The sequence below is a fragment of the Heterodontus francisci genome, chromosome 39 (assembly GCF_036365525.1).
Source record: "Heterodontus francisci isolate sHetFra1 chromosome 39, sHetFra1.hap1, whole genome shotgun sequence".
NCBI classification, from domain to species: domain Eukaryota; kingdom Metazoa; phylum Chordata; class Chondrichthyes; order Heterodontiformes; family Heterodontidae; genus Heterodontus; species Heterodontus francisci.
The window spans coordinates 39,252,218-39,275,206 of NC_090409.1; the positions used below are offsets into that span (position 1 = coordinate 39,252,218).

Genomic DNA, 22,989 nt, shown 5'->3' on the forward strand with positions numbered 1-22,989 from the left:
TAATTTAACCCTTTTCATCCCATTACCATTCTGGTAAATCTGTGCTGCACCCCCTCCAAGGCCAATATATCCTTCCTGAGGGGCGGTGCCCAGAACTGAACACAGTGACTCCAGATGGGGCCAGACCAGTGATTTATATAATATAACTTCTACCTCTTTATATTCCAGCCCTCTCGAGATAGAGGCCAACATTCCATTCACCTTTTAAATTATTTCTTGTAACTGTCCACCCAATATATAATGTTGTAAAACAGCCTGTAGCATTTCCTAGACAGTGAGGTGGAGGGAGAAGAGTCAGGAGTGTTAACTGAAAACAAGATCAGAGAGATACATTGGGAAGAAGCCTTCGAAGGATGGTTGAGGTGAAGCCAGGCAGGGAAAGGGGGTCAGGCAGAAAGTCTCAGAGTGTGGGGTCAATATGGTTTAAAGAGGAGTTTACATAGGATATACGACACAAACACAGGCCATTCGGCCCAACCAGTCCATGCTAGTGTTTATGCTCCACCCAAGCCTCCTCCCGTCTTTCCTTATCTAAATCTATCATTGTAACCCTCTGTTCCCTTACTCCTCATGTGTTTATCCAGCTTCCCCTTAAATGAATCAATACTATTCACCTCAACCACTCCCTGTGGGAGCGAGTTCCACATTCTCACCACTCTCTGGGGAAAGAAGTTTCTCCTGAATTCCCGACTGGATTTCTGGGTGACTATATAGGATTACATAGGAATTATGGCACAAGGAGGGAAAGGAAGGAGGTGCATGTGGAGGAGGAGAGAACTGGAAGATGAAAGGCCTTGACTCAAACACAGGACTAAAGGAGATTCCAAGTGGAAGAGTGAGAGGGGAAACACAATGAGGACGAGGAATTGGAAATCAATGGGTTGGTACATCAGGGCCAATGATGATTGGTGAGGACATGGGTGATAAGGAACAGGGCAGACAGCAGTTACTGAAGGTTTGTGTGAGTTGTGATGGATAGAGGGGATCAATCAGGAGGCCAGTAAGGACAGTATTGGAGTGGGAACATAATAAAGGCTGGGATAAGATTGACTTTGGAAAACAAACAGTTCCAAAATAATGAACAGGCTTGGAGTTGTTTGCACTTGTATTTTCAGTTTGTTGTAACCGACCTCTGTCTGCCCAGTTTTTACTTTGGAGATGATCCAGTGTCTCATTCCTGTAAACCTTGAGGTCAGTTAGTGTTTAATTGTTGGTGAATAAAAAGAACGTGCATTTCTATAGCGCCTTTCAGGATGGCACAAAGTGCTTCACAGCCAATGAAATACTTTTCTTGAAATGTGGTCACTGTTGTAATGTAGGAAACGAGGCAGCCAATTCCTGCACAGCAAGATCCCACAAACAGCAATGTGAAAATGACCCAGATTGTTTGTTTTAGTGATGTCGGTTGAGGGATAAATATTGTCCCCAGGACACCGGGGAGAACTCCCCCCCACCGCTCTTCTTCCAAATAGTGGCCGTGGGATCTTTTACACCCACCTGAGAGGGCAGACGGGGGCCTCGGTTTAATGTCTCATCTGAAAGATGGCACCTCCGGCAGTGCAGCACTCCCTCAGTACTGACCGTCCAACAGTGCAGCACCCCCTCTGTACAGACCCTCCGACAGTGCAGCACTCCCTCAGTACAGACCCTCCGACAGTGCAGCACTCTCTCAGTACTGACCCTCCGACAGTGCAGCACCCCCTCAGTACTGACCCTCTGACAGTGCAGCACCCCCTCAGTCCTGACTCTCCGACAGTGCAGCACCCCCTCAGTACTGACCCTCCGACAGTGCAGCACCCCCTCAGTACAGACCCTCCAACAGTGCAGCACTCTCTCAGTACTGACCCTCCGACAGTGCAGCACCCCCTCAGTCCTGACTCTCCGACAGTGCGGCACTCCCTGCGACAGTGCAGCACTCCCTCAGTACTGACCCTCCGACAGTGCAGCACTCCCTCAGTATTGACCCTCCGACAGTGCGGGGCTCCCTCTGCACCGACCCCCCGGCAGTGCGGGGCTCCCTCTGCACCGACCCCCCGACAGTGCGGGTCTCCCTCTGCACCGACCCCTCCGACAGTGCGGGGCTCCCTCTGCACCCACCCTCAAATAAAGCTTGATTTTTGTGCCCAAGTCCTGGAGAGCTACCAACTGAACCACAGCTGGATCTCAAATTCAGTGAAAGAAAACACCCTGGAAGATGTGGATTCAGTTCTGAGGAACAGTCAGAGAATAAAATAGAATAGAAACAGCACAGGGGGAGGAGAATGGAGCTGAAAGGGTTAAACTCTGTTTCTGTTTTGACAAATTGAGGTTTTGCAGCATTTCCTGTTCAGACATTTCTGTAAAAACCTGATCTCAATGTTTCAGTTTCAGGGATGGTCTGGACTGATCCATTCCCACACTGAGGGGGGAGTGTGTAATAATGGTGCAGCCTCTGTCAGGAAAAGCCGTGTTAAAAGCTGCTTTTCCCGGGAAGGGATTTGAGTGAAACAACAATCCGAGTGTCGGCCACCGGGAAACTGTTCACTTCAGACCATGGGGATCCATAAGGGATCGAGACAGGGACTGATTTCCCCCACCACCCCACATTTTGCTTTTGTCTCCATCACAACTGTTTTCCGCTACATCTGAACAGCTGTTTCAGGGTTTTTAGTGTTTTTGTGATAATCCAGGATCGGGGCAATGGATGGGAAAACACTGCAGGTACTGTCAGTGTCTCACACCCGGGGAGAGGGAGGGAGATGTGGGGGAAAGTTTCCCTCCCCAAGGATTCGCCTCTTTATTGTTTATCGCCCTCGAAACAGGAGGAGAATTTGTTCCATTTCGGGGCTTTGTGTTTCTGACCCTGAGGCAGGGTCTCGTTTATAAAAGGAGAAATGTCAGACATTGGAGATGGAGCGAGAGAAACTGTGTTTAAACTGAAAATAAACACCTAGCTGTTAATCTTCACCCGGGGGTGGGGAACACAGTGACACAGCCCGGTTCAGAAATGGACATGAGCAGCAAGAAACTGTGGTAAAGGGGGGTAACTGTGTTTTCTTGTTGCAGGGACCCAACTTCCAGAAACTCCTCCTCCTGCTGCTGCTGCTAAATGCTGTTGCAGGTAAGCACTGTGACTGCTCTCACATTTCAGCAGAGCTCGGGGCTGCTGGTGATATGGATTATATCAGGATTGATCTTCCTGGATGGTGCTAACCTTGTGAATTTATACAGACTGCAGTTAGCTATCTCCTGGAAAGAACATTTGTCTGGGTGTCTGGGACTGAAATCAGTAATGTGTATATTACTGGGGAATAGTCTTCATTATATCAGGAATTCATCTTGCTTTAAGGTGCTGTGTTCACTGTGAGTGGGCCCATTGAGGGAGTGGACACAGTCGGTTCACATTACACATAATGATCATGAGACCTGAAAGGAAGGCAGTTAATGTCTTCAGATTAACCCCTGTGATGTGAACAGTGGAATCTGGACACTGAGCAACACTCGGTGACACTGGGATGGGTGACTGGGGTCCAGTGGTACTGGGATGGGGTCCTGAGCACTGGGATCAGGAGTCTGGGACAGTCCTGGATCAAATAGAACTGGGAATTGCCTCTGAGCATGGGGAGTAGGGTCATCAGGACTGGGGGTTGTGTTTTGGGTCCTGGGAGGGGGCAGAGTCTGGCCGTATTGGGGTGAGGAGCAAGGTCTGACAGGTTAGTGGTGGAGGGAGATGAGGATCCACATTACCTCGGCCCCTTTCAGACCATCAGGTGCAGCCTCACCCCCTACACAGTGTACTCGTCCGTCATTGTCCCCCCAACCTGTCCAAAGCCCTTTCCACATCCTCGGGTACCCCCTCCCCCACCCGTTCCTGTCTTTACATTTCAGGGTCAGTTTTCTGCTCCTGAGCTCCACCTCACATTGTGCACCCCCAGTCTGTCATTGTTCTCCCAAAGTGGGGAGGTGGGCAGGGTGACCAATATCCTGATGTGTTCTCCCAGCATGTGTACAATGGGAAACACACGATTCAAAGTGCTGTCCAGCTGCTCTGTGGATACAAATATCCAGCACAAGCTGGTTTTAGTTGAAGGCCCTTAATGCCTGACCTTTAACCTTCCCACAGAAATGAAAGCAGTGAGTTACTGATCAGTGCTTCTTGTAAATCAAGCATCGCAGTGTAACCATGTGGAGCTTGGGATGGAATGTACCAGCAGGGAGGTTATATCTGTGGATAAATACTTTCAATCTTTTCCAGGTTACCCGTCTGTCCCAGTTTCTGGGTTCCTTGGGGAGCAGGTTGTGCTGCCCTGTATCTACAAAGGGAATGTCCCAGTCTCTGAATTACAGGTAATTTGGTGGATATTCAATCGTGGAATTTTACACAAATTTATCGATGGGAACGATGATTTAACACAACAAGACCCATGGTTCAGAAACAGAACAAACCTGTTCAAAGATCAACTGGAACAAGACAACTGGTCAATTATGATCTCTGACCTCAGGCAGTCAGACCAGAATGAGTATCAGTGTGAGATTCAACAGAGGGAGACTCCAGTCTTTCATCAAGATATTCATCTCTTTGTAACAAGTGAGAGGTTTCTGTTTCAGGTATTCTGCATTTACTCTCCGATTTTATGGGTACGGTAGTGCAGTGGTTATGTTACTAGACTAGTAATCCAGAGGCCTGGTCTAATAATCCAGAGAATGTGAGTTCAAATCCCACCATGGCAATTTCAGAATTTAAATTCAGTTTAAAATAAATCTGGAAATATAAAGTTGGTCCCAATAAAAGTGACCATGAAGCTGTTGGATTGTTGTAAAACCCAACTGGTTCACTAATGTCCCTCGAGGGAAGGAAACCTGCCGTCCTTACCCGGTCTGGTCTATATGTGACTCCTGTCCCACATTAACCTGGTTGCCTTTTAACTGCCCTCTGAAGTGGCCGAGCAGGTCAATCAGTTTGTATCAAACTACTGGAAAGAAAAACAAGTATAAAACTGAACGGACCACTGGCTGTGACCCAGGAATCGAATCAGGACACAGCAAAGGCAAACCCACGGTGCTATCAAGCTGCTCTCACTCTCCAGAAATGTGCTACATCTGTCTCCAGATGTTGGGGTGCAGGAAGTGGGGCCCATAGCACCATTTTTCACTCTGCCGACCCTGTTCCTGATCCTTCCTGATCAGTTTTCCCGAGTCTCGTTCCTCCCATGATGTGTTTACCCACAGCCCTATAGAGTCTTTGAACATTTCTACAGTTTGTTTCACACACAATACTAAACACATGATGTTTTCTTTAGAGCGAGCTCGTACACCGGTACCGGACACACCTGTACCAGGTAAATCTGTTTCTAAACTACTGCATGTGCTTTTAGCTCTTGTGGTGTACAGTCAGGTGGGAGTGACCCCAGGAGTCCTCAGTATTAAGTCAATGAGGAGTAATATTGATACACGTATAAACCGTGTTCCACCCAATCCCATGGTTCTCCAAACCGACAAATTATTTTAAAATTCCCGCTCCATTTCAGCGAGCTGTTGGGCTTAATTGAAGGGAGGCTGTGTGGAAGTGAGCAGAAAGGCATGGCACAATGCTTAATGGGAAATATAGCCAAGTTAGGAATAGTAGCTTTGCTGAGCTTTGATTTTAAGTAGCAGAAACCACAATGAAATAGTTAAAAGTAAAGGCAGAGCGTGTGAGACTGTAAAGACTAGCCGACACTGGTAATTGCAAGGACATCTGTTCTTTATGGCCTGATTGTGTGACTCCCTGTGGTTTGGAACAAATGGACTCCTGTGAATCAAATGATGTCCATCCCTGTGTGAGTGATAAGGAGTGATAGGCCCCTCTTATCTTCGTGAGCTGCCACTACTTGATGTTTCTGCAGACTGAACGAAACACTCAGGAATGTAAACCTAATAGAGATAGCAGGATGCTCCGCAATTACTTGTCACAAGGTAGAGACAGACTCATGATCCATGTAGGGAGTGAGACTAGAATGATTATTGATGATTCCTATGCTCTTGCTAATTAGCTTGCTTGTCCGCTTTCTTTTATCTTGCTGGTACAAAACAATATTTTATTAGTAACAAGTATGTATGGAGAATAGAGTGTATTGTAACCTCAGTAACAGATGTACTGCATGTCACCACGTGGGTGAAGTCGAATTGTATCGCACTGATTGGTTAAACAAGGGGGTGTAGCATGAATCTTAATGTATAAACAGTAGTACCTGTATCAAAAAAACTTCACTTACTCTAGTGGACCAGACAGACTCTGGGTGGAGTCAGTGTCGTTGCATTAGAGTAAGTCAGCCGGCTAAATGCGCAAATAAAGTAATTGATTTTCCCGACACATCCGACTCGGTATATTTACTGAACCAGACTGACGGCAAAAAGAACTCAGATTTACAGCTGCTGCTGGTCAGTGTCCAGTTATCTCCATTGGAAAGCATGTATCGATCACATTGTGGGGGGATGTGTGTGTGTGAGATTATTGATATCTGACCTCCCACATCCCTCCAGGACTAGAATTGACCAGGGATGTGTTTGTACTGGGGATGGTTCTGAAACACTAGGTGCTGACGGTCTCTGCTGTTAGTTTTGTTAGTGTGTCCCAGTCTGTTAACAGCTTCATTCTGTCTCTAGGTCCTGGACCCTCTACTGGATTGGTAGTTGGATTGGTCATCGCAATTCTTGTTCTTGTTTGCATAATTCTTGTTCTTGTTTGCATAATTCTGGGTTTTATTCTCGTAATCGGAAAGCAACAAAGATGGTGAGTTCTGGAATGTTCTGCAGTTCCCATTGTTAATTCTAGTTTTGTTTTATTCTATTTGGTGTTGTGGAAATGTTGTGTGCACTGATACACTTTGTGCTGTGTGGGATGTTTCAATGCTGCATTATCCAGTCACTTCCAGCTTGTTGTCATCCTCTAGCTGCTGAACTGAAGGTGAAGAGCAGGAATGTGCGGCTCCCTCAATCACACAGTTAATAGACACTCGCCTAATCTCTGCAGCAAACAACTCACCAGCCTACACCTAAAATCCCCTTGTCCCCTCTCCTCTGACTTTTCACCAGCCTCTGATCCTTGCTCTGTTCCCCAGCCACTGACTCCATCCCCCTCCCTGGCCACTGTCTGAGGCTGAACCAGACTGTTCACAACCTTGAAGTCCTATCAGACCCTGAGCTGAGCTTCCGACACTGTATCGTTTCCATCACTGAGATCTCCTACCTCTACTCCTGTGATATTCCCCTGTGTGATTTCAGTCCCTGTCTCTCCCCATCTGCTGCTGAAACTCCCGCCTCAGCCCATCTCCTGAAACCCTCATCCGTGCCTTTGTTATTTTTGGACTCGACTATTCCAATGTTCCCCCGGCCAATTCCACCTTGCACCCTCCGTAAACTTGAGCTCATCTAAAATTCTGCTGCCCCGTATCCTAACTCACACCAAGTCCCATTTACCCATCACTCCTGTTCTCACTGACCTAAATTCATCCTCCTGTTCAAATCCCTCCATTGCCTCACCTCTCCCGATCTCTAATCTCCTCCCTGATCTCTGTGCTGCTCCAATTCTGGCCTCTTGCACCCCCCTGTTTTCCATCACTCCACCATTGGCGGCTGTGCCTTTAGCTGCCTGAGCCCTAAGTTCTAGAATTCCATCCCTAAACCTCTCTGTCCCTCTCTGTCTCTCCTCCTTTCAGACACACCTGAAAACCTACGTCTATATCCGAGCTTTTGATCACCAGCCCTAATATCTTGGTGCACACATTCTGTTTGATAATTGCTCCTGTGAAGCATCTTGGGATGATAAAGGAGCTATATAAATGCATGTTGTTGTTTAAGCGCAAATAGAGATTGCATTTTTCAAGTCACCCCCTGTGACCCGGCCATCAGTGGTTTTAATCACTAACAAGGGTATGTTGCATTTCTCTGTCTCCCTCAACATCCACATCTCCCTGCCCACCTCTTGCCCACCTGCCAGTGGGGAGGGGGAACTATTGCAGACTCTCTAACTCTGTCCTCTGACTCTCCCCCATCACAATATTTCTGTTTCCGTCAGCCTGTTTGGTCACTGCTGGGTCGGATTTGATCACATCAGGGAATATCCTGTCCATCTGTGTCTCCTCTCAATAATTCAGGATCAGTCTGGAGAGTACGGACATTCCCAGCCTCCTCCTGTCTGATCTGATCCCCATTATCTTCAGCTCAGTGTTAACCAAGATCCTCATCAATTCTTCTTAATCTCCAATGTTGAGGTGAGCTGTCATTTTTCTATTGGTCTGGTGCCTCGGTCAGCACAGGTCCTGTGGAGTGTCCAGCTCTTGCCCATTGCCTCCTCTATAAGCCTCCTCTCCTCTACACTCTGTGCTCCATCACCGTGCAGCTCCTGTGACCCATTTTCCAGCTGCCATTGGTGCCCAGGATGTTGAGTGTAATTTAATTGGTCTGTGCTCCTGAACAGCTCCTTTACACACTTGTACAAAGTGTTGGATTCTTTTAATGTAACCTGAACTCTGCTGTTTTTTCCCTCCCAGGACAGAGAACAAACGCAGCATCAATCGCAATGAAGCATCTAATGTCGTCCCTTTGACAGGGGTGACTTGTTCAGATGAAACACGGGCTTTGTGACAACAGCACCTGAGCATCAGAATGGAGCAGCTGGAGAACAAAACCTTCTGGGGAACGGGGCTGTCCAGCACTTACTGAGTTTACACTGCACTGAGCCTGGGTCAGGGAGGGGAAAATCAGCCCAGTATTGTGGTTATCCAGTGAATCCTGGTGGAAAGTCTGAGCTCAGGATCGGGATCAACAATCACTTCCCACTCTGCACAAACCCCTCTGACCAGCAGAGTCTTGAGATAATCACCCAATGACAGTGTTGTCCCTTTACTAGAAAACCTGTCCGATTGATATTACATTATATCTCAGTGTTACTGATACACACTGTGTCCAAACCCAGGACCAACACACAGGAACACACAGGACCAACTTCAGCTGTGTAACCCATTGATCACTCCCTGTGTGAGATGGTAACTTCCAAAATATCCGAATGATGAGCGAGTGGTTTTATGAAAGTGACTTTTAAAAATTATTTAATAAAACAAAGGAATTTATAATTAAGCTAAATGTTTTTCAATCAAGAAGACAGTGAGGGCCGATTAGCTACAGTTTGTCACCTGGTTGGGTTCGGCTTAGAACAGAAGCCATGGCAAAGGGCAGAAATTGACAAGCCCAGTAGCAACAGAGAACATCTGGGTGGGCAGCGAACTGCCAAGCTGTTTGGTTGTCAGTCAGTGCATGTGTGTGATACCTTCTGGAAGGAGACAAAAGTCAAGTGCTACTAAAGTGCCAAAGAAGGACAGAAAAAGGAAAGAATTCCAAGGAAGAACAGAAGACTACAACCCAGTGCTTTTACTCTCAGTTCCCTCAAAGACTCTGAAGTTCAGCATGTTAATTTGTCATGTTCCTGCATTTTAACGAGGCCAGCTAAATTGCTTTTCAACACTGCCTGAAGAGAACTAATTCTGGAAGTTTCTTTAACAGTTGCTCGGACGTTGGACTGTCTGCTTCTTTGGTGCAGTGAGTTTCATCTGCTATTCTTTTAGGGGTGGACACGTGATCTATTTGTGTTTTTGTCTGTAACAGAGCTCTGATCTAAAAATTCTTTTTCTTTTTCCGGTTAACTGATTTATGTATAGGAATGTGTGTGTGAAGGAACAAAGGTAAAGAGGACATTTTAAAATCTAACGTTGGATATTTAAAAATTTGATCTGTGATATTGTTTTACTGTATTACTAGTTAAGAATTGTTTTATAATAATCCGTTAATTTTGTTTAGTAAAGAAACCTGGTTAGTGTGTTTTATTCTGGGGAATTGTTTCAACAAATGGGAAACTTTTAAAGAATATGTTGTGACCTGTGGAGAAGCGGGACTGAATTAACAGTGCACTCCTCCTGCCTCGGTCCTAACAGTGGGAACATCAGGTAGTTTCTGATGAATTTATTAACCTGTTCTCAGTGTGGGTGAAACTGGCAGGGCCCCATTTATTGTCCATCTCTGCTTGAACCACTGCAGTCCTTGTAGCGATGGTTCTTCCACAGTGGTGAACATGGGATGTAGATGGGCTATTTGACTGTGGCAGGTATCACAGCCTACCTTCTTACTCAAGAGAGGCACCAAGATTTCAACAGGAGAGACAGAGATCAGGAACAAGAAATGTAGGAAGTGTATAAAACATTATCTATGACAGCAGTCAGATCCATAATGATTGAATTGAAGAGATAGATATGAAGAGAGGCTGTGAGATATTTCAGTTTAATGTCAGACACTCGCCACTGTAAAGATTAGAAATAAGAATCAGCTGTGAGGCAATGTGGACTCAGCTGATATTGTGTGAGATTGCTGAGCTTTTCTATTTCTAATGCAGAGACTGTGTGAATTCTATCTGCAATCGATGCAGACACACAGGAGCAGTAGTGTGAAGCTTACACACACACACTCGGCAGTGTGAGCCTGACACATTGGCGCCAGGAGAAGCCCTTGCCGCCAAGGGGTGGGGCCGGGGGCAGGGCGAGAGCTGAGTGACAGGCCGGCCCGGCCGCTGATTGGGCGGTTGGCTCTGACCCCGCCCCCCGGCGCGAGCAGAATCCGTTGGAGGGAGAAGGGGTTGAAGTGAATGGAATGAGAGAATGGTGAGAGCAGAGGAGGAGGCCATTCGGCCCGTCTTGTCTGTGCTGGCTCTCTGTCAGAGCAACTCAGCTAGTCCCACAGCCCCCTGCCTTTTCCCCCGCTAGCCCCCGCACAACATTACTCTTCACATCATTATCCAATTCCCTTTTGAAAGCCACCATTGAATGTGCCTCCACCACACTCTCAGGCAGCGCATTCCACATCCCAAACACTCGCTGCCCAAAAAAGATCCGCCCTCCCCTCATGTCGCTACATGGTTAGTTAATGAGGTGACGAGTTAGAACTGCTTACCCGGTCAGCAGGGCCTGACTCAGGTCTTTGGAATTGGTTTTTACTTACACACCAAGTGAGCAGCATGGAGGCCAGCACGATGGCGTACTGCTGCGACAGAGTACTTCACTCGGACAATTTGGTGAGTGAGGGAATTCGGCGCAGGGAGGGAAGAGGTGCTGTTCTGGTCTTTCACAAGACAAGGAGTGATCTGAGAGTGGGAGCAGGAGACAGTGAGACCAGAGAGCTGAAGTCCAGAGGCATTAATTAGATAAACAGGTAAATGATTAGTTAGGGAAGGAAAATCTGCCGTCCTTACCTGGTCTGGTCTACATGTAACTCCAGACCCACAGCAATGTGGTTAACTCTTAACTGCCCTCTGAAAAGGCCGAGCAAGTCATTCAGTTTTATCAAATAATTGGGGATTATAATCGAGGTGAGAAAGCCACAGCCATGAGGACATTCAATGTGTCTCAGATACTGAAACAAGGCCAACAGCAACTAAATGGAGTGATCAATGTGTCCTGGGTACTGAAGTAAACTCACTCACAACAATGAGGAAGATCTAGTTTATCCTGAAGTATGGATTCCATTAAAAGTCGTGTGTCTTGAGGCCACACGGACAGTCAAACATGTTCCAAATCAGAGCAACATGAGGAGAGAGCCCCAACCAACAGTTCAATGTATCTCCGAAAGGGAAATTCCAGTTTTTCAGTTTTTTCTATCACTTCAAGACTGTTCCTACATTAAAGAAAGACCTGCATTTATATAGCATCTTTCTTGACAATTTACACAGAACAAGATCCCACAAATATCAATGAGATAAATAATAATGAAACCAAAAAGTGCTGGAAACACTCAGCAGTCCTGGCAGCATCTGCGGAGAACTCTTTTACATCCATTTGAGTGGGCAGATGGAGCCCTCAGTTTAATGACTCATCCAAATGACAGCACCTCTGACAGTGTGGCACTCCCTTCGCACTGTGCCTCCAATCGTGTAGTACTCCCTCAGCACTGCCCTTCCGACAACACAGCACTCCCTTGATACTGCCCCTGTGCCTCCGCTCCCCAACAGTATTCCAGATGACCTGGTCAGTATCACATTGATGTTTGTGGGATCTTGCTGTCCACAAATTGGCTGCTACGTTTCCTACATGACAACAGTGACTACTTCAAAAATAGGCAGTACTTCATCGGCGATGAAGCACTTTGGGAACGCCTGAGATGCTGGAAGGTGCTATTTAAATGCAAGGCTTGTTTTCAAAGTTGCTTCAAGGTGTCTCTGTCATGCTGCCCTCTTGGTGGCGCTGTTGCTCAGTTTCTATTGGCCGGTTGAACTGGACGCCATCTACTGGCTGAACCCCTTTAATACAGGAACCAGACTCTGGGTTGATCTGACCGAATCCCTTTAATACCGGAACCAGACTCTGGGTTAATCTGACCGAATCCCATGAATACAGGAACCAGACTCTGGGTTAATCTGACCGAATCCCTTTAATACCGGAACCAGACTCTGGGTTAATCTGACCGAATCCCTTTAATACCGGAACCAGACTCTGGGTTAATCTGACCGAATCCCATTAATACAGGAACCAGACTCTGGGTTAATCTGACCGAATCCCTTTAATACCGGAACCAGACTCTGGGTTAATCTGACCGAATCCCTTTAATACCGGAACCAGACTCTGGGTTAATCTGACCGAATCCCATTAATACAGGAACCAGACTCTGGGTTGATCTGACCGAATCCCATTAATACAGGAACCAGACTCTGGGTTAATCTGACCGAATCCCTTTAATACAGGAACCAGACTCTGGGTTAATCTGACCGAATCCCATTAATACAGGAACCAGACTCTGGGTTAATCTGACCGAATCCCATTAATACAGGAACCAGACTCTGGGTTAATCTGACCGAATCCCATTAATACAGGAACCAGACTCTGGGTTAATCTGACCGAATCCCTTTAATACAGGAACCAGACTCTGGGTTAATCTGACCGAATCCCATTAATACAGGAACCAGACTCTGGGTTAATCTGACCGAATCCCATTAATACAGGAACCAGACTCTGGGTTGATCTGACCGAATCCCATTAATACAGGAACCAGACTCTGGGTTAATCTGACCGAATCCCATTAATACAGGAACCAGACTCTGGGTTAATCTGACCGAATCCCTTTAATACCGGAACCAGACTCTGGGTTAATCTGACCGAATCCCTTTAATACCGGAACCAGACTCTGGGTTAATCTGACCGAATCCCTTTAATACCGGAACCAGACTCTGGGTTAATCTGACCGAATCCCTTTAATACAGGAACCAGACTCTGGGTTGATCTGACCGAATCCCATTAATACAGGAACCAGACTCTGGGTTAATCTGACCGAATCCCATGAATACAGGAACCAGACTCTGGGTTAATCTGACCGAATCCCTTTAATACCGGAACCAGACTCTGGGTTAATCTGACCGAATCCCTTTAATACCGGAACCAGACTCTGGGTTAATCTGACCGAATCCCATTAATACAGGAACCAGACTCTGGGTTAATCTGACCGAATCCCTTTAATACCGGAACCAGACTCTGGGTTAATCTGACCGAATCCCTTTAATACCGGAACCAGACTCTGGGTTAATCTGACCGAATCCCATTAATACAGGAACCAGACTCTGGGTTAATCTGACCGAATCCCATTAATACAGGAACCAGACTCTGGGTTAATCTGACCGAATCCCTTTAATACCGGAACCAGACTCTGGGTTAATCTGACCGAATCCCATTAATACAGGAACCAGACTCTGGGTTAATCTGACCGAATCCCTTTAATACCGGAACCAGACTCTGGGTTAATCTGACCGAATCCCATTAATACAGGAACCAGACTCTGGGTTAATCTGACCGAATCCCATTAATACAGGAACCAGACTCTGGGTTAATCTGACCGAATCCCTTTAATACAGGAACCAGACTCTGGGTTAATCTGACCGAATCCCATTAATACAGGAACCAGACTCTGGGTTGATCTGACTGAACCCCTTCAATACAGGAACCGGACTCTGGGTCGATCCGACTGAACCCCTTTAATACAGGAACCGGAATCTGGGTCGATCCGACTGAACCCCTTTAATACAGGAACCAGACTCTGGGTTAATCTGACCGAATCCCTTTAATACCGGAACCAGACTCTGGGTTAATCTGACCGAATCCCATTAATACAGGAACCAGACTCTGGGTTGATCTGACTGAACCCCTTTAATACAGGAACCGGACTCTGGGTCGATCCGACTGAACCCCTTTAATACAGGAACCGGAATCTGGGTCGATCCGGTTGAATCCCTTTAATACAGGAACCGGACTCTGGGTTGATCTGACCGAATCCCTTTAATACAGGAACCGGACTCTGGGTCGATCCGGTTGAATCCCTTTAATACAGGAACCAGACTCTGGGTCGATCCGGTTGAATCCCTTTAATACAGGAACCGGACTCTGGGTCAATCCGACTGAACCCCTTTAATACAGGAACCGGACTCTGGGTCGATCCGACTGAACCCCTTTAATACAGGAACCGGACTCTGGGTCGATCCGACTAAACCCCTTTAATACGGGAAAAGGACACTGGGTCGATCCGACTGAACCCCTTTAATACGGGAACCGGACTCTGGGTCGATCCGACTGAACCCCTTTAATACGGGAACCGGACTCTGGGTCGATCTGACTGAACCCCTTTAATACAGGAACCAGACTCTGGGTCGTTCCGACTGAACCCCTTTAATACAGAAACCGGTCTCTGGGTCGATCCGACTGAACCCCTTTAATACAGGAACCGGACTCTGGGTCGATCCGACTGAACCCCTTTAATACAGGAACCGGACTCTGGGTCGATCCAACTGAACCCCTTTAATACAGGAACCGGACTCTGGGTCGATCAGACTGAACCCCTTTAATACAGGAACCGGACTCTGGGTCGATCCGACTGAACCCCTTTAATACGGGAACCGGACTCTGGGTCGATCCGACTGAACCCCTTTAATACAGGAACCGGACTCTGGGTCGATCCGACTGAACCCCTTTAATACAGGAACCGGACTCTGGGTCGATCCGACTGAACCCCTTTAATACAGGAACCGGACAACGGGTCGATCGGACTGAACCCCTTTAATACGGGAACCGGACTCTGCGTCGATCCGACTGGACCCCTTTAATACAGGAACCGGACTCTGGGTCGATCCGACTGAACCCCTTTAATACGGGAACCGGACTCTGGTTCGATCCGACTGAACCCCTTCAATACAGGAACCGGACTCTGGGTCGATCCGACTGAACCCCTTTAATACGGGAACCAGACTCTGGGTCGATCCGACTGAACCCCTTTAATACAGGAACCGGACTCTGGGTCGATCCGGCTGAACCCCTTTAATACGGGAACCGGACTCTGGGTCGATCCGGCTGAACCCCTTTAATACAGGAACCGGACTCTGAGTCGATCCGACTGAACCCCTTTAATACAGGAACCGGACTCTGGGTCGATCCGACTGAACCCCTTTAATACAGGAACCGGACTCTGGGTCGATCCGACTGAACCCCTTTAATACAGGAACCGGACTCTGGGTCGATCCGGCTGAACCGCTGTATTTCTGCGGGAGAATTATCATCCCTTCATTATTCTTGGTATGAACACCATATCCCAGCCCCTCCAATGACCCTGTGGCTAAAGGACCATCTGGTGCCCTAAGGGAAAAGATCCCTCAGCCAGAGCAGCAGCTAATATTGATCTCAGTGCTCTGAGTGAGAGAGGGGAATGAGTGGCTGGTGTTCCTGTCCTGATCCCTGTCTGGAAACTCCTGCTGGACATCAGGATTAGGCTGAGATGCAATGTTAAATAAGCTGCTGAATCTAAAGGAGTTGTTTAACAAGGCTCTGCTCCCAGCATCGAGCCTTCCTACACAGTGAATGTAGCAACAGAGAAAGGGCCACAACACAGCAGGCCAAATGTTCCAACCCTCACCTAGGTGAGTCCTTCCTGGTTTATTTATCAATTTTTAGTATTTAACCAATACACAAAACAGATTATCTGGTCACTTATCTCTCTGCTACTTGTGGGAACTTGCTGTGTGTAAATTGGTGAGAAAGACACTGCATAAATGGGAGAAACTGAAACTGGAATTTATCTTTCGGAGATACATTGAACTGTTGGTTGGGGCTCTCTCCTCATGTTGCTCTGATTTGGAACATGTTTGACTGTCCCTGTGACCTCAAGACACACGGCTTTTAATGGAATCCATACTTCAGGATAAACTAGATCTTCCTCATTGTTGTGAGTGAGTTTACTTCAGTACCCAGGACACATTGATCACTCCATTTAGTTGCTGTTGGCCTTCTTTCAGTATCTGAGACACATTGAATGTCCTCAAGGCTTTGGCTTTTTCACCTCTATTATAATCCCCACTTGTTACCTCTACCCCGGTGAGCAGAGGTGAGAATTCCAGTCTCTGAATACTGGGTTCACATCCAGCAGGGAACTGGTACCCGATGGGAGCGGAGAGTCAACCCACCACCCATTGTATCTACCCAGACCCTCCTGGTAGGGCGTTGTTAGTCAGGATAAGGACCTGTCCATATAAAGAAAGAGTCTTCCTTATGGAGCACAATCTACTGGGTGTAAAAGCAGTGGAAGGAATCAGCTGCCTCATTTTAAAATGATATATTAATTCCTGAGATGTGGGTGTCACTGACAAGGCTGGTATTTATTGTCCATCCAGAGATGCCCCTTGTGAAGGTGGTGCTGGGTCTTCTTCAACCGTTTCAGTCCCGTGTGGTGAAGGTGCTCCCGCAGTGCCGTTAGGGAGGGAGATCCAGGATTTTGACCCAGTGACGATGAAGGAACGGCCGATATATCTCCAAGTTGGGACGGTGTGTGTGTGTGACTCGGATGGGAACATGGATGCGAGAAGTATCACAGGTAAGGCAGATGAACTTAGAGCTTGGATTAGTACTTGGAAATATGATGTTGTTGCTATTACAGAGACTTGGTTGAGGGAAGGGCAGGATTGGCAGCTAAATGTTCCAGCCTTTAGAAGCTTCAGGCGCGATAGAGGGGGATGTTAAAGGGGTTGGGGAGTTGCATTACTGGTTAACTAGAATATCACAGCTGTACTGCGGGAGGACACCTCGGAGGGGTCATGTAGCGAGTCAATATGGGTAGAGCTCAGGAATAGGAAGCGTGCAGTGACGATGTTGGGGGTTTACTACAGGCCTCCCAACAGCCAGCGGGAGGTAGAGGAGAAGATATGTAGACAGATTTTGGAAAGATGTAAAGGTAACAGGGTTGTGGTGGTGGGTGATTTTAACTTCCCCTATATTGACTGGGGCTCACTTAGTGCTAGGGGCTTGGATGGGGCAGAATTTGTGAGGAGCATCCAGGAGGGCTTCTTGAAACAATATGTAGATAGTCCAACCAGGGATGGGGCCATTCTGGACCTGGTATTGGGGAATGAGCCCGGCCAGGTGGTTTAAGTTTTAGTGGGGGAGCATTTCGGGAGCAGTGACCATAATTCCATAAGTTTTAAGGTACTTGTGGATAAGGATAAGAGTAGTCCTCGGGTGCAGGTGCTAAATTGGGGGAAGGCTAATTATTACAATATTAGGCAGGAACTGAAGAATTTAGATTGGGGGCGGCTGTTTGAGGGTAAATCAACATCTGACATGTGGGAGTCTTTCAAATGTCAGCTGATTAGAATCCAGGACCAGAATGTTCCTGTGAGGAAGACAGACAAGTTTGGCAAGTTTCGGGAAGCTTGGATAACACGGGATATTGTCAGCCTAGTCAAAAAGAAAAAGGAAGCATTTGTAAGGGCTGGAAGGCTAGGAACAGACGAAGCACTTGAGGAATATAAAGACAGTAGGAAGGAACTTAAGCAAGGAGTTAGGAGGGCTAAAAGGGGTCATGAAAAGTCATTGGCAAACAGGATTAAGGAGAATCCCAAGGCTTTTTATACATATATAAAGAGCAGGAGGGTAACCAGGGAAAGGGTTGGCCCACTCAAGGACAGAGATGGGAATCTATGTGTGGAGCCAGAAGAAATGGGTGAGGTGCTAAATAAGTACTTTGCATCAGTATTCACCAAAGAGAAGGACTTGGTGGATGATGAGCCTAGGGAAGGGAGTGCAGACAGTCTCAGTCATCTCATTATCAAAAAGGAGGAGGTTTTGGGTGTCTTGCAAAGCATTAAGGTGGATAAGTCCCCTGGAACAACGCGAGAATATGAGGGAGGCAAGGGAAGAAATTGCTGGGGCCTTGACAGAAATCTTTGCATCCTCATTGGCTACAGGTGAGGTCCCAGAGGACTGGAGAATAGTCAATGTTGTTCCTTTGTTTAAGAAGGGTGGCAAGGATAATCCAGGAAATTATAGGCCGGTGAGCCTTACGTCAGTGGTAGGGGAACTATTGGAGAGGATTATTCGGGACAGGATTTACTCCCATTTGGAAACAAACAAACTTATTAGCGAGAGGCAGCATGGTTTTGTGAAGGGGAGGTCGTGTCTTACTAATTTGATTGAGTTTTTTGAGGAAGTGACGAAGATGATTGATGAGGGAAGGGCGGTGGATGTTGTCTATATGGACTTTAGTAAAGCCTTTGACAAGGTCCCACATGGCAGACTGGTACAAAAGGTGAAGTCACGCGGGATCAGAGGTGAGCTGGCAAGATGGATACAGAACTGGCTCGGTCATAGAAGACAGAGGGTATCAGTGGATGGGTGTTTTTCTGAATGGAGGGATGTGACTAGTGGTGTTCCGCAGGGATCAGTGCTGGGACCTTTGCTGTTTGTAGTATATATAAATGATTTGGAGTAAAATGTAGCTGGTCTGATTAGTAAGTTTGCGGACGACACAAAGGTTGGTGGAGTTGCCGATAACGATGAGGATTGTCAGAGGATACAGCAGGATATAGATCGGTTGGAGACTTGGGCAGAGAAATGGCAGATGGAGTTTAATCCGGACAAATGTGAAGTAATGCATTTTGGAAGGACTAATGCAGGTGGGAGGTATACAATAAATGGCAGAACCCTTAGGAGTATTGACAGACAGAGAGATCTGGGCGTACATGTCCACAGGTCACTGAAAGTGGCAACGCAGGTGGGTAAGGTAGTCAAGAAGGCATACGGCATGCTTGCCTTCATCTGTTGGGGCATAGAGTATAAAAATTGGCAAGTCATGCTGCAGCTGTACAGAACCTTAGTTAGCTCACACTTAGAATATTGCGTGCAATTCTGGTCGCCACACTACCAGAAGGACGTGGAGGCTTTGGAGAGGGTACAGAGGAGGTTTACCAGGATGTTGCCTGGTCTGGAGGGCATTAGCTATGAGGAGAGGTTGGGAAAACTCAGATTGTTTTCACTGGAACGACGGGGGTGGAGGGGCGACATGATAGAGGTTTACAAAGTTATGAGCGGCATGGACAGAGTGGATAGTCAGAAGCTTTTCCCAGGGTGGAAGAGTCAGTTACGAGGGGACATAGGTTGAAGGTGCGAGGGGCAAAGTTTAGAGGGGATGTGTGAGGCAAGTTTTTTTTTTTACACAGAGGGTGGCGAGTGCCTGAAACTTGCTGCCAGGGGAGGTGGTGGAAGCAGATACGATAGCGACGTTTAAGAGACATCTTGACAAATACATGAATAGGAAGGGAATAGAGGGATACGGACCCCGGAAGTGCAGAAAGTGTTAGTTTAGGCAGGCATCAAGATCGGCGCAGGCTTGGAGGGCCGAATGGCCTGTTCCTGTGCTGTACTGTTCTTTGTTCTTTGTGTTCCCATGCTCCTGCTGCCCTTGTCCTTCTAGGGGAGGCGGGAGGTTGTGGGTTTGTGAGGTTTTGTTGAAGAATGTGGGACTGGGAACAGAAGAGAAAGAAGACTTGTTATCCTCCTTGTCCTGTCACCCTCCTCTAGGAAACCTCAATTTCAGACACCTTCTACTAGCCTGTTTTCCTCATCAGCTACTACCTGATGCCTCCCCCAGAATTCCCCCTGTCCAGGGGCACCTGAACCAATCGAAAAATGGCAAACAGTGGAAGTGAGGAGGGTTCCGGCTGGCCAGAGGGATTTGATACATCACTGGCACCACACATCACAGGGCACCTGGTGACTGCAGAATGGTCTGGAGTCACTGGCCTCAGGAAAAGCTGTCACTCAAAAAAATTTGTTTGTTTAATGTTTATTGGGAAATTTAAAGTATGTATAATCACAAAATTGTTTTAAAATGGGATTTGGGGAATTGTTTCCCGAGGATGAGGTGTTGAAGAACAAGTCTGGATCCCTGGGATATTTTTTAGCTGCTGTTGTATCTTGATGTGTGAACAGTATTCCAGTGTTCCTGTATCCAACCCGGCCAACTACCGCCCCAATAGCCTACTCTCAATAATCAGTAAAGTGATGGAAGGTGTCATCACCAGTGCCATCAAGCGGCACTTGCTTAGCAACAACCTGCTCAGTGATGCTCAGTTTGGGTTCTGCCAGGGCCACTCAGCTCCTGACCTCATTACAGCCTTGGTTCAAACATGGACAAAAGAGCTGAACTCAAGAGGTGAGGTGAGAATGACTGCCCTTGATATCAAGGCAGCATTTGACCGAGTATGGCATCAAGGAGCCCAAACAAAACTGAGGTCAATGGGAATCAGGGGGAAAACCCTCTGCTGGCTGGAGTCATACCTAGCGCAAAGGAAGATGGTTGTGGTTGTTGGAGGTCAATCATTTGAGCTCCAGGACATCACTGCAGGAGTTCCTCAGGATAGTGTCCTAGGCCCAACCATCTTCAGCTGCTTCATCAATGACCTTCCTTCAATCATAAGGTCAGAAGTGGGGATGTTCGCTGATGATTGCACAATGTTCAACACCATTCATGACTCCTCAGATACTGAAGCAGTCCGTGTAGAAATGCAGCAAGACCTGGACAATATCCAGGCTTGGGCTGTTAAGTGGCAAGTAACATTCGCGCCACACAAGTGTCAGGCAATGACCATCTCCAACAAGAGAGAATCTAACCATCTCCCCTTGACATTCAACGGCATGACCATCGCTGAATCCCCCACTTTCAACATCCTAGGGGCTACCATTGACCAGAAACTGAACTGGAGTAGCCATATAAATACCGTGGCTACAAGAGCAGGTCAGAAGCTAGGAATCCTGAGGCGAGTAACTCACCTCCTGACTCCCCAAAGCCTGTCCACCATCTACAAGGCACAAGTCAGGAGTGTGATGGAATACTCTCCACTTGCCTGGATGGGTGCAGCTCCAACAACACTCAAGAAGCTCGACACCATCCAGGACAAAGCAGCCCGCTTGACTGTCACCTCATGTACAAACATTCACTCCCTCCACCACCGACGCACAGTGGCAGCAGTGTGTACCATCTACAAGATGCACTGCAGCAACGCACCAAAGCTCCTTAGACAGCACCTTCCAAACACGCAACCTCTACCAACTAGAAGGACAAGGGCAGCAAATACATGGGAACACCACCACCTGCGAGTTCCCCTCCAAGTCACACACCATCCTGACTTGGAACTATATCGCCATTCCTTCACTGTCGCTGGGTCAAAATCCTGGAACTCCCTTCCCAACAGCACTGTGAGTGTACCTACCCCACATGGACTGCAGCGGTTCAAGAAGGCAGCTCACCACCACCTTCTCAAGGGCAATTAGGGATGGGCAATAAATGCTGGCCTGGTCAGTGATGCCCACATCCCACGAACAAATCTAAAAAAAAAATAACCACAATACTGGGCTGATTTTCCCCTCCCTGACCCAGGCTCAGTGCAGTGTAAACTCAGTTAGTGCTGGACAGCCCCGTTCCCCAGAAGGTTTTGTTCTCCAGCTGCTCCATTCTGATGCTCAGGTGCTGTTGTCACAAGGTCCCGGGTTTCACCTGAACAAGTCACCCCTGTCAAAGGACATCATTCGATGCTGCATTTTGATTGATGCTGTATCGATTTTGAACACAATTCCTGGGAGAGAAAAAAACAGCAGAGTTCAGGTTACATTAAAAGAATCCAACACTTTGTACAAGTGTGTAAAGGAGCTGTTCAGGAACACAGACCGATTAAATTACACTCAACATCCTGGGCACCAATGGCAGCTGGAAAATGGGTCACAGGAGCTGCACAGTGATGGAGCACAGAGTGTAGAGGAGAGGAGGCTTATAGAGGAGGCAATGGGCAAGAGCTGGACACTCCACAGGACCTGTGCTGACCGAGGCACCAGACCAATAGAAAAATGACAGCTCACCTCAACATTGGAGATTAAGAAGAATTGATGAGGATCTCGGTTAACACTGAGCTGAAGATGATGGGGATCAGATCAGACAGGAGGAGGCTGGGAATGTCCGTACTCTCCAGACTGATCCTGAATTATAGAGAGGAGTCACAGATGGACAGGATATTCCCTGATGTTAAGTTCAGTTCAGTTCAGTGATACAGCACTGAAACAGGCCCTTCGGCCCACCGAGTCTGTGCCGACCATCAACCACCCATTTATACTAATCCTACAGTAATTCCATATTCCTACCACATCCCCACCTGTCCCTATATTTCCCTACCGCCTACCTATACTCGGGGCAATTACTAATGGCCAATTTACCTATCAACCTGCAAGTCTTTGGCATGTGGGAGGAAACCGGAGCACCCGGAGGAAACCCACGCAGACACAGGGAGAACATGCAAACTCCACACAGGCAGTACCCGGAATTAAACCAGGGTCGCTAGAGCTGTGAGGCTGCGGTGCTAACCACTGCGCCACTGTGCCGCCCCTGTGATCAAACCCGACCCAGCAGTGACCAAACAGGCTGACGGAGGCAGAAATATCGAAATGGGCGAGAGTCAGTGATCAGAGTTAGAGAGTCTGCAATAGTTCCCCCTCCCCACTGGCAGGTGGGTAAGAGGTGGGCAGGGAGATGTGGATGTTGAGGGAGACAGAGAAATGCAGCATATCCTTGTTAGTGATCAAAACCACAGATGGCCGGGTCACAGGGGGTGGTTTGAAAAATGTAACCACAAATAGAGAT

General features: G+C 47.4%; 2 protein-coding genes across 7 annotated transcripts in view; one reads left to right on the top strand and one right to left on the bottom strand.

Annotated features, from left to right (window-relative positions):
- Positions 1 to 22,989, bottom strand: part of LOC137352753 (V-set domain-containing T-cell activation inhibitor 1-like) — a 137,124-nt gene that overhangs the window by 44,931 nt on the left and 69,204 nt on the right. The window contains exon 6 of one of the 4 annotated variants that reach the window (XM_068018528.1): positions 15,927 to 21,934. The exons of the other annotated variants lie outside the window; for them this stretch is intronic. Within the exon in view, the coding sequence (XP_067874629.1) occupies positions 21,874 to 21,934 (61 nt within the window). The 3' untranslated portion in view covers positions 15,927 to 21,873. Of the gene's footprint in view, positions 1 to 15,926; positions 21,935 to 22,989 lie in introns of those variants that run through there. 4 annotated transcript variants of the gene reach the window in all.
- Positions 1 to 22,989, top strand: part of LOC137352758 (myelin-oligodendrocyte glycoprotein-like) — a 113,484-nt gene that overhangs the window by 22,577 nt on the left and 67,918 nt on the right. The window contains exons 1-6 of one of the 3 annotated variants that reach the window (XM_068018550.1): positions 2,467 to 2,700; positions 3,046 to 3,100; positions 4,235 to 4,567; positions 5,280 to 5,318; positions 6,625 to 6,751; positions 8,511 to 9,872. In XM_068018550.1, the coding sequence (XP_067874651.1) occupies positions 2,680 to 2,700; positions 3,046 to 3,100; positions 4,235 to 4,567; positions 5,280 to 5,318; positions 6,625 to 6,751; positions 8,511 to 8,604 (669 nt within the window). In that variant the 5' untranslated portion in view covers positions 2,467 to 2,679 and the 3' untranslated portion in view covers positions 8,605 to 9,872. Of the gene's footprint in view, positions 1 to 2,466; positions 2,701 to 3,045; positions 3,101 to 4,234; positions 4,568 to 5,279; positions 5,319 to 6,624; positions 6,752 to 8,510; positions 9,873 to 22,989 lie in introns of those variants that run through there. The other 2 variants (XM_068018551.1, XM_068018548.1) reach the window with 2 other exon arrangements.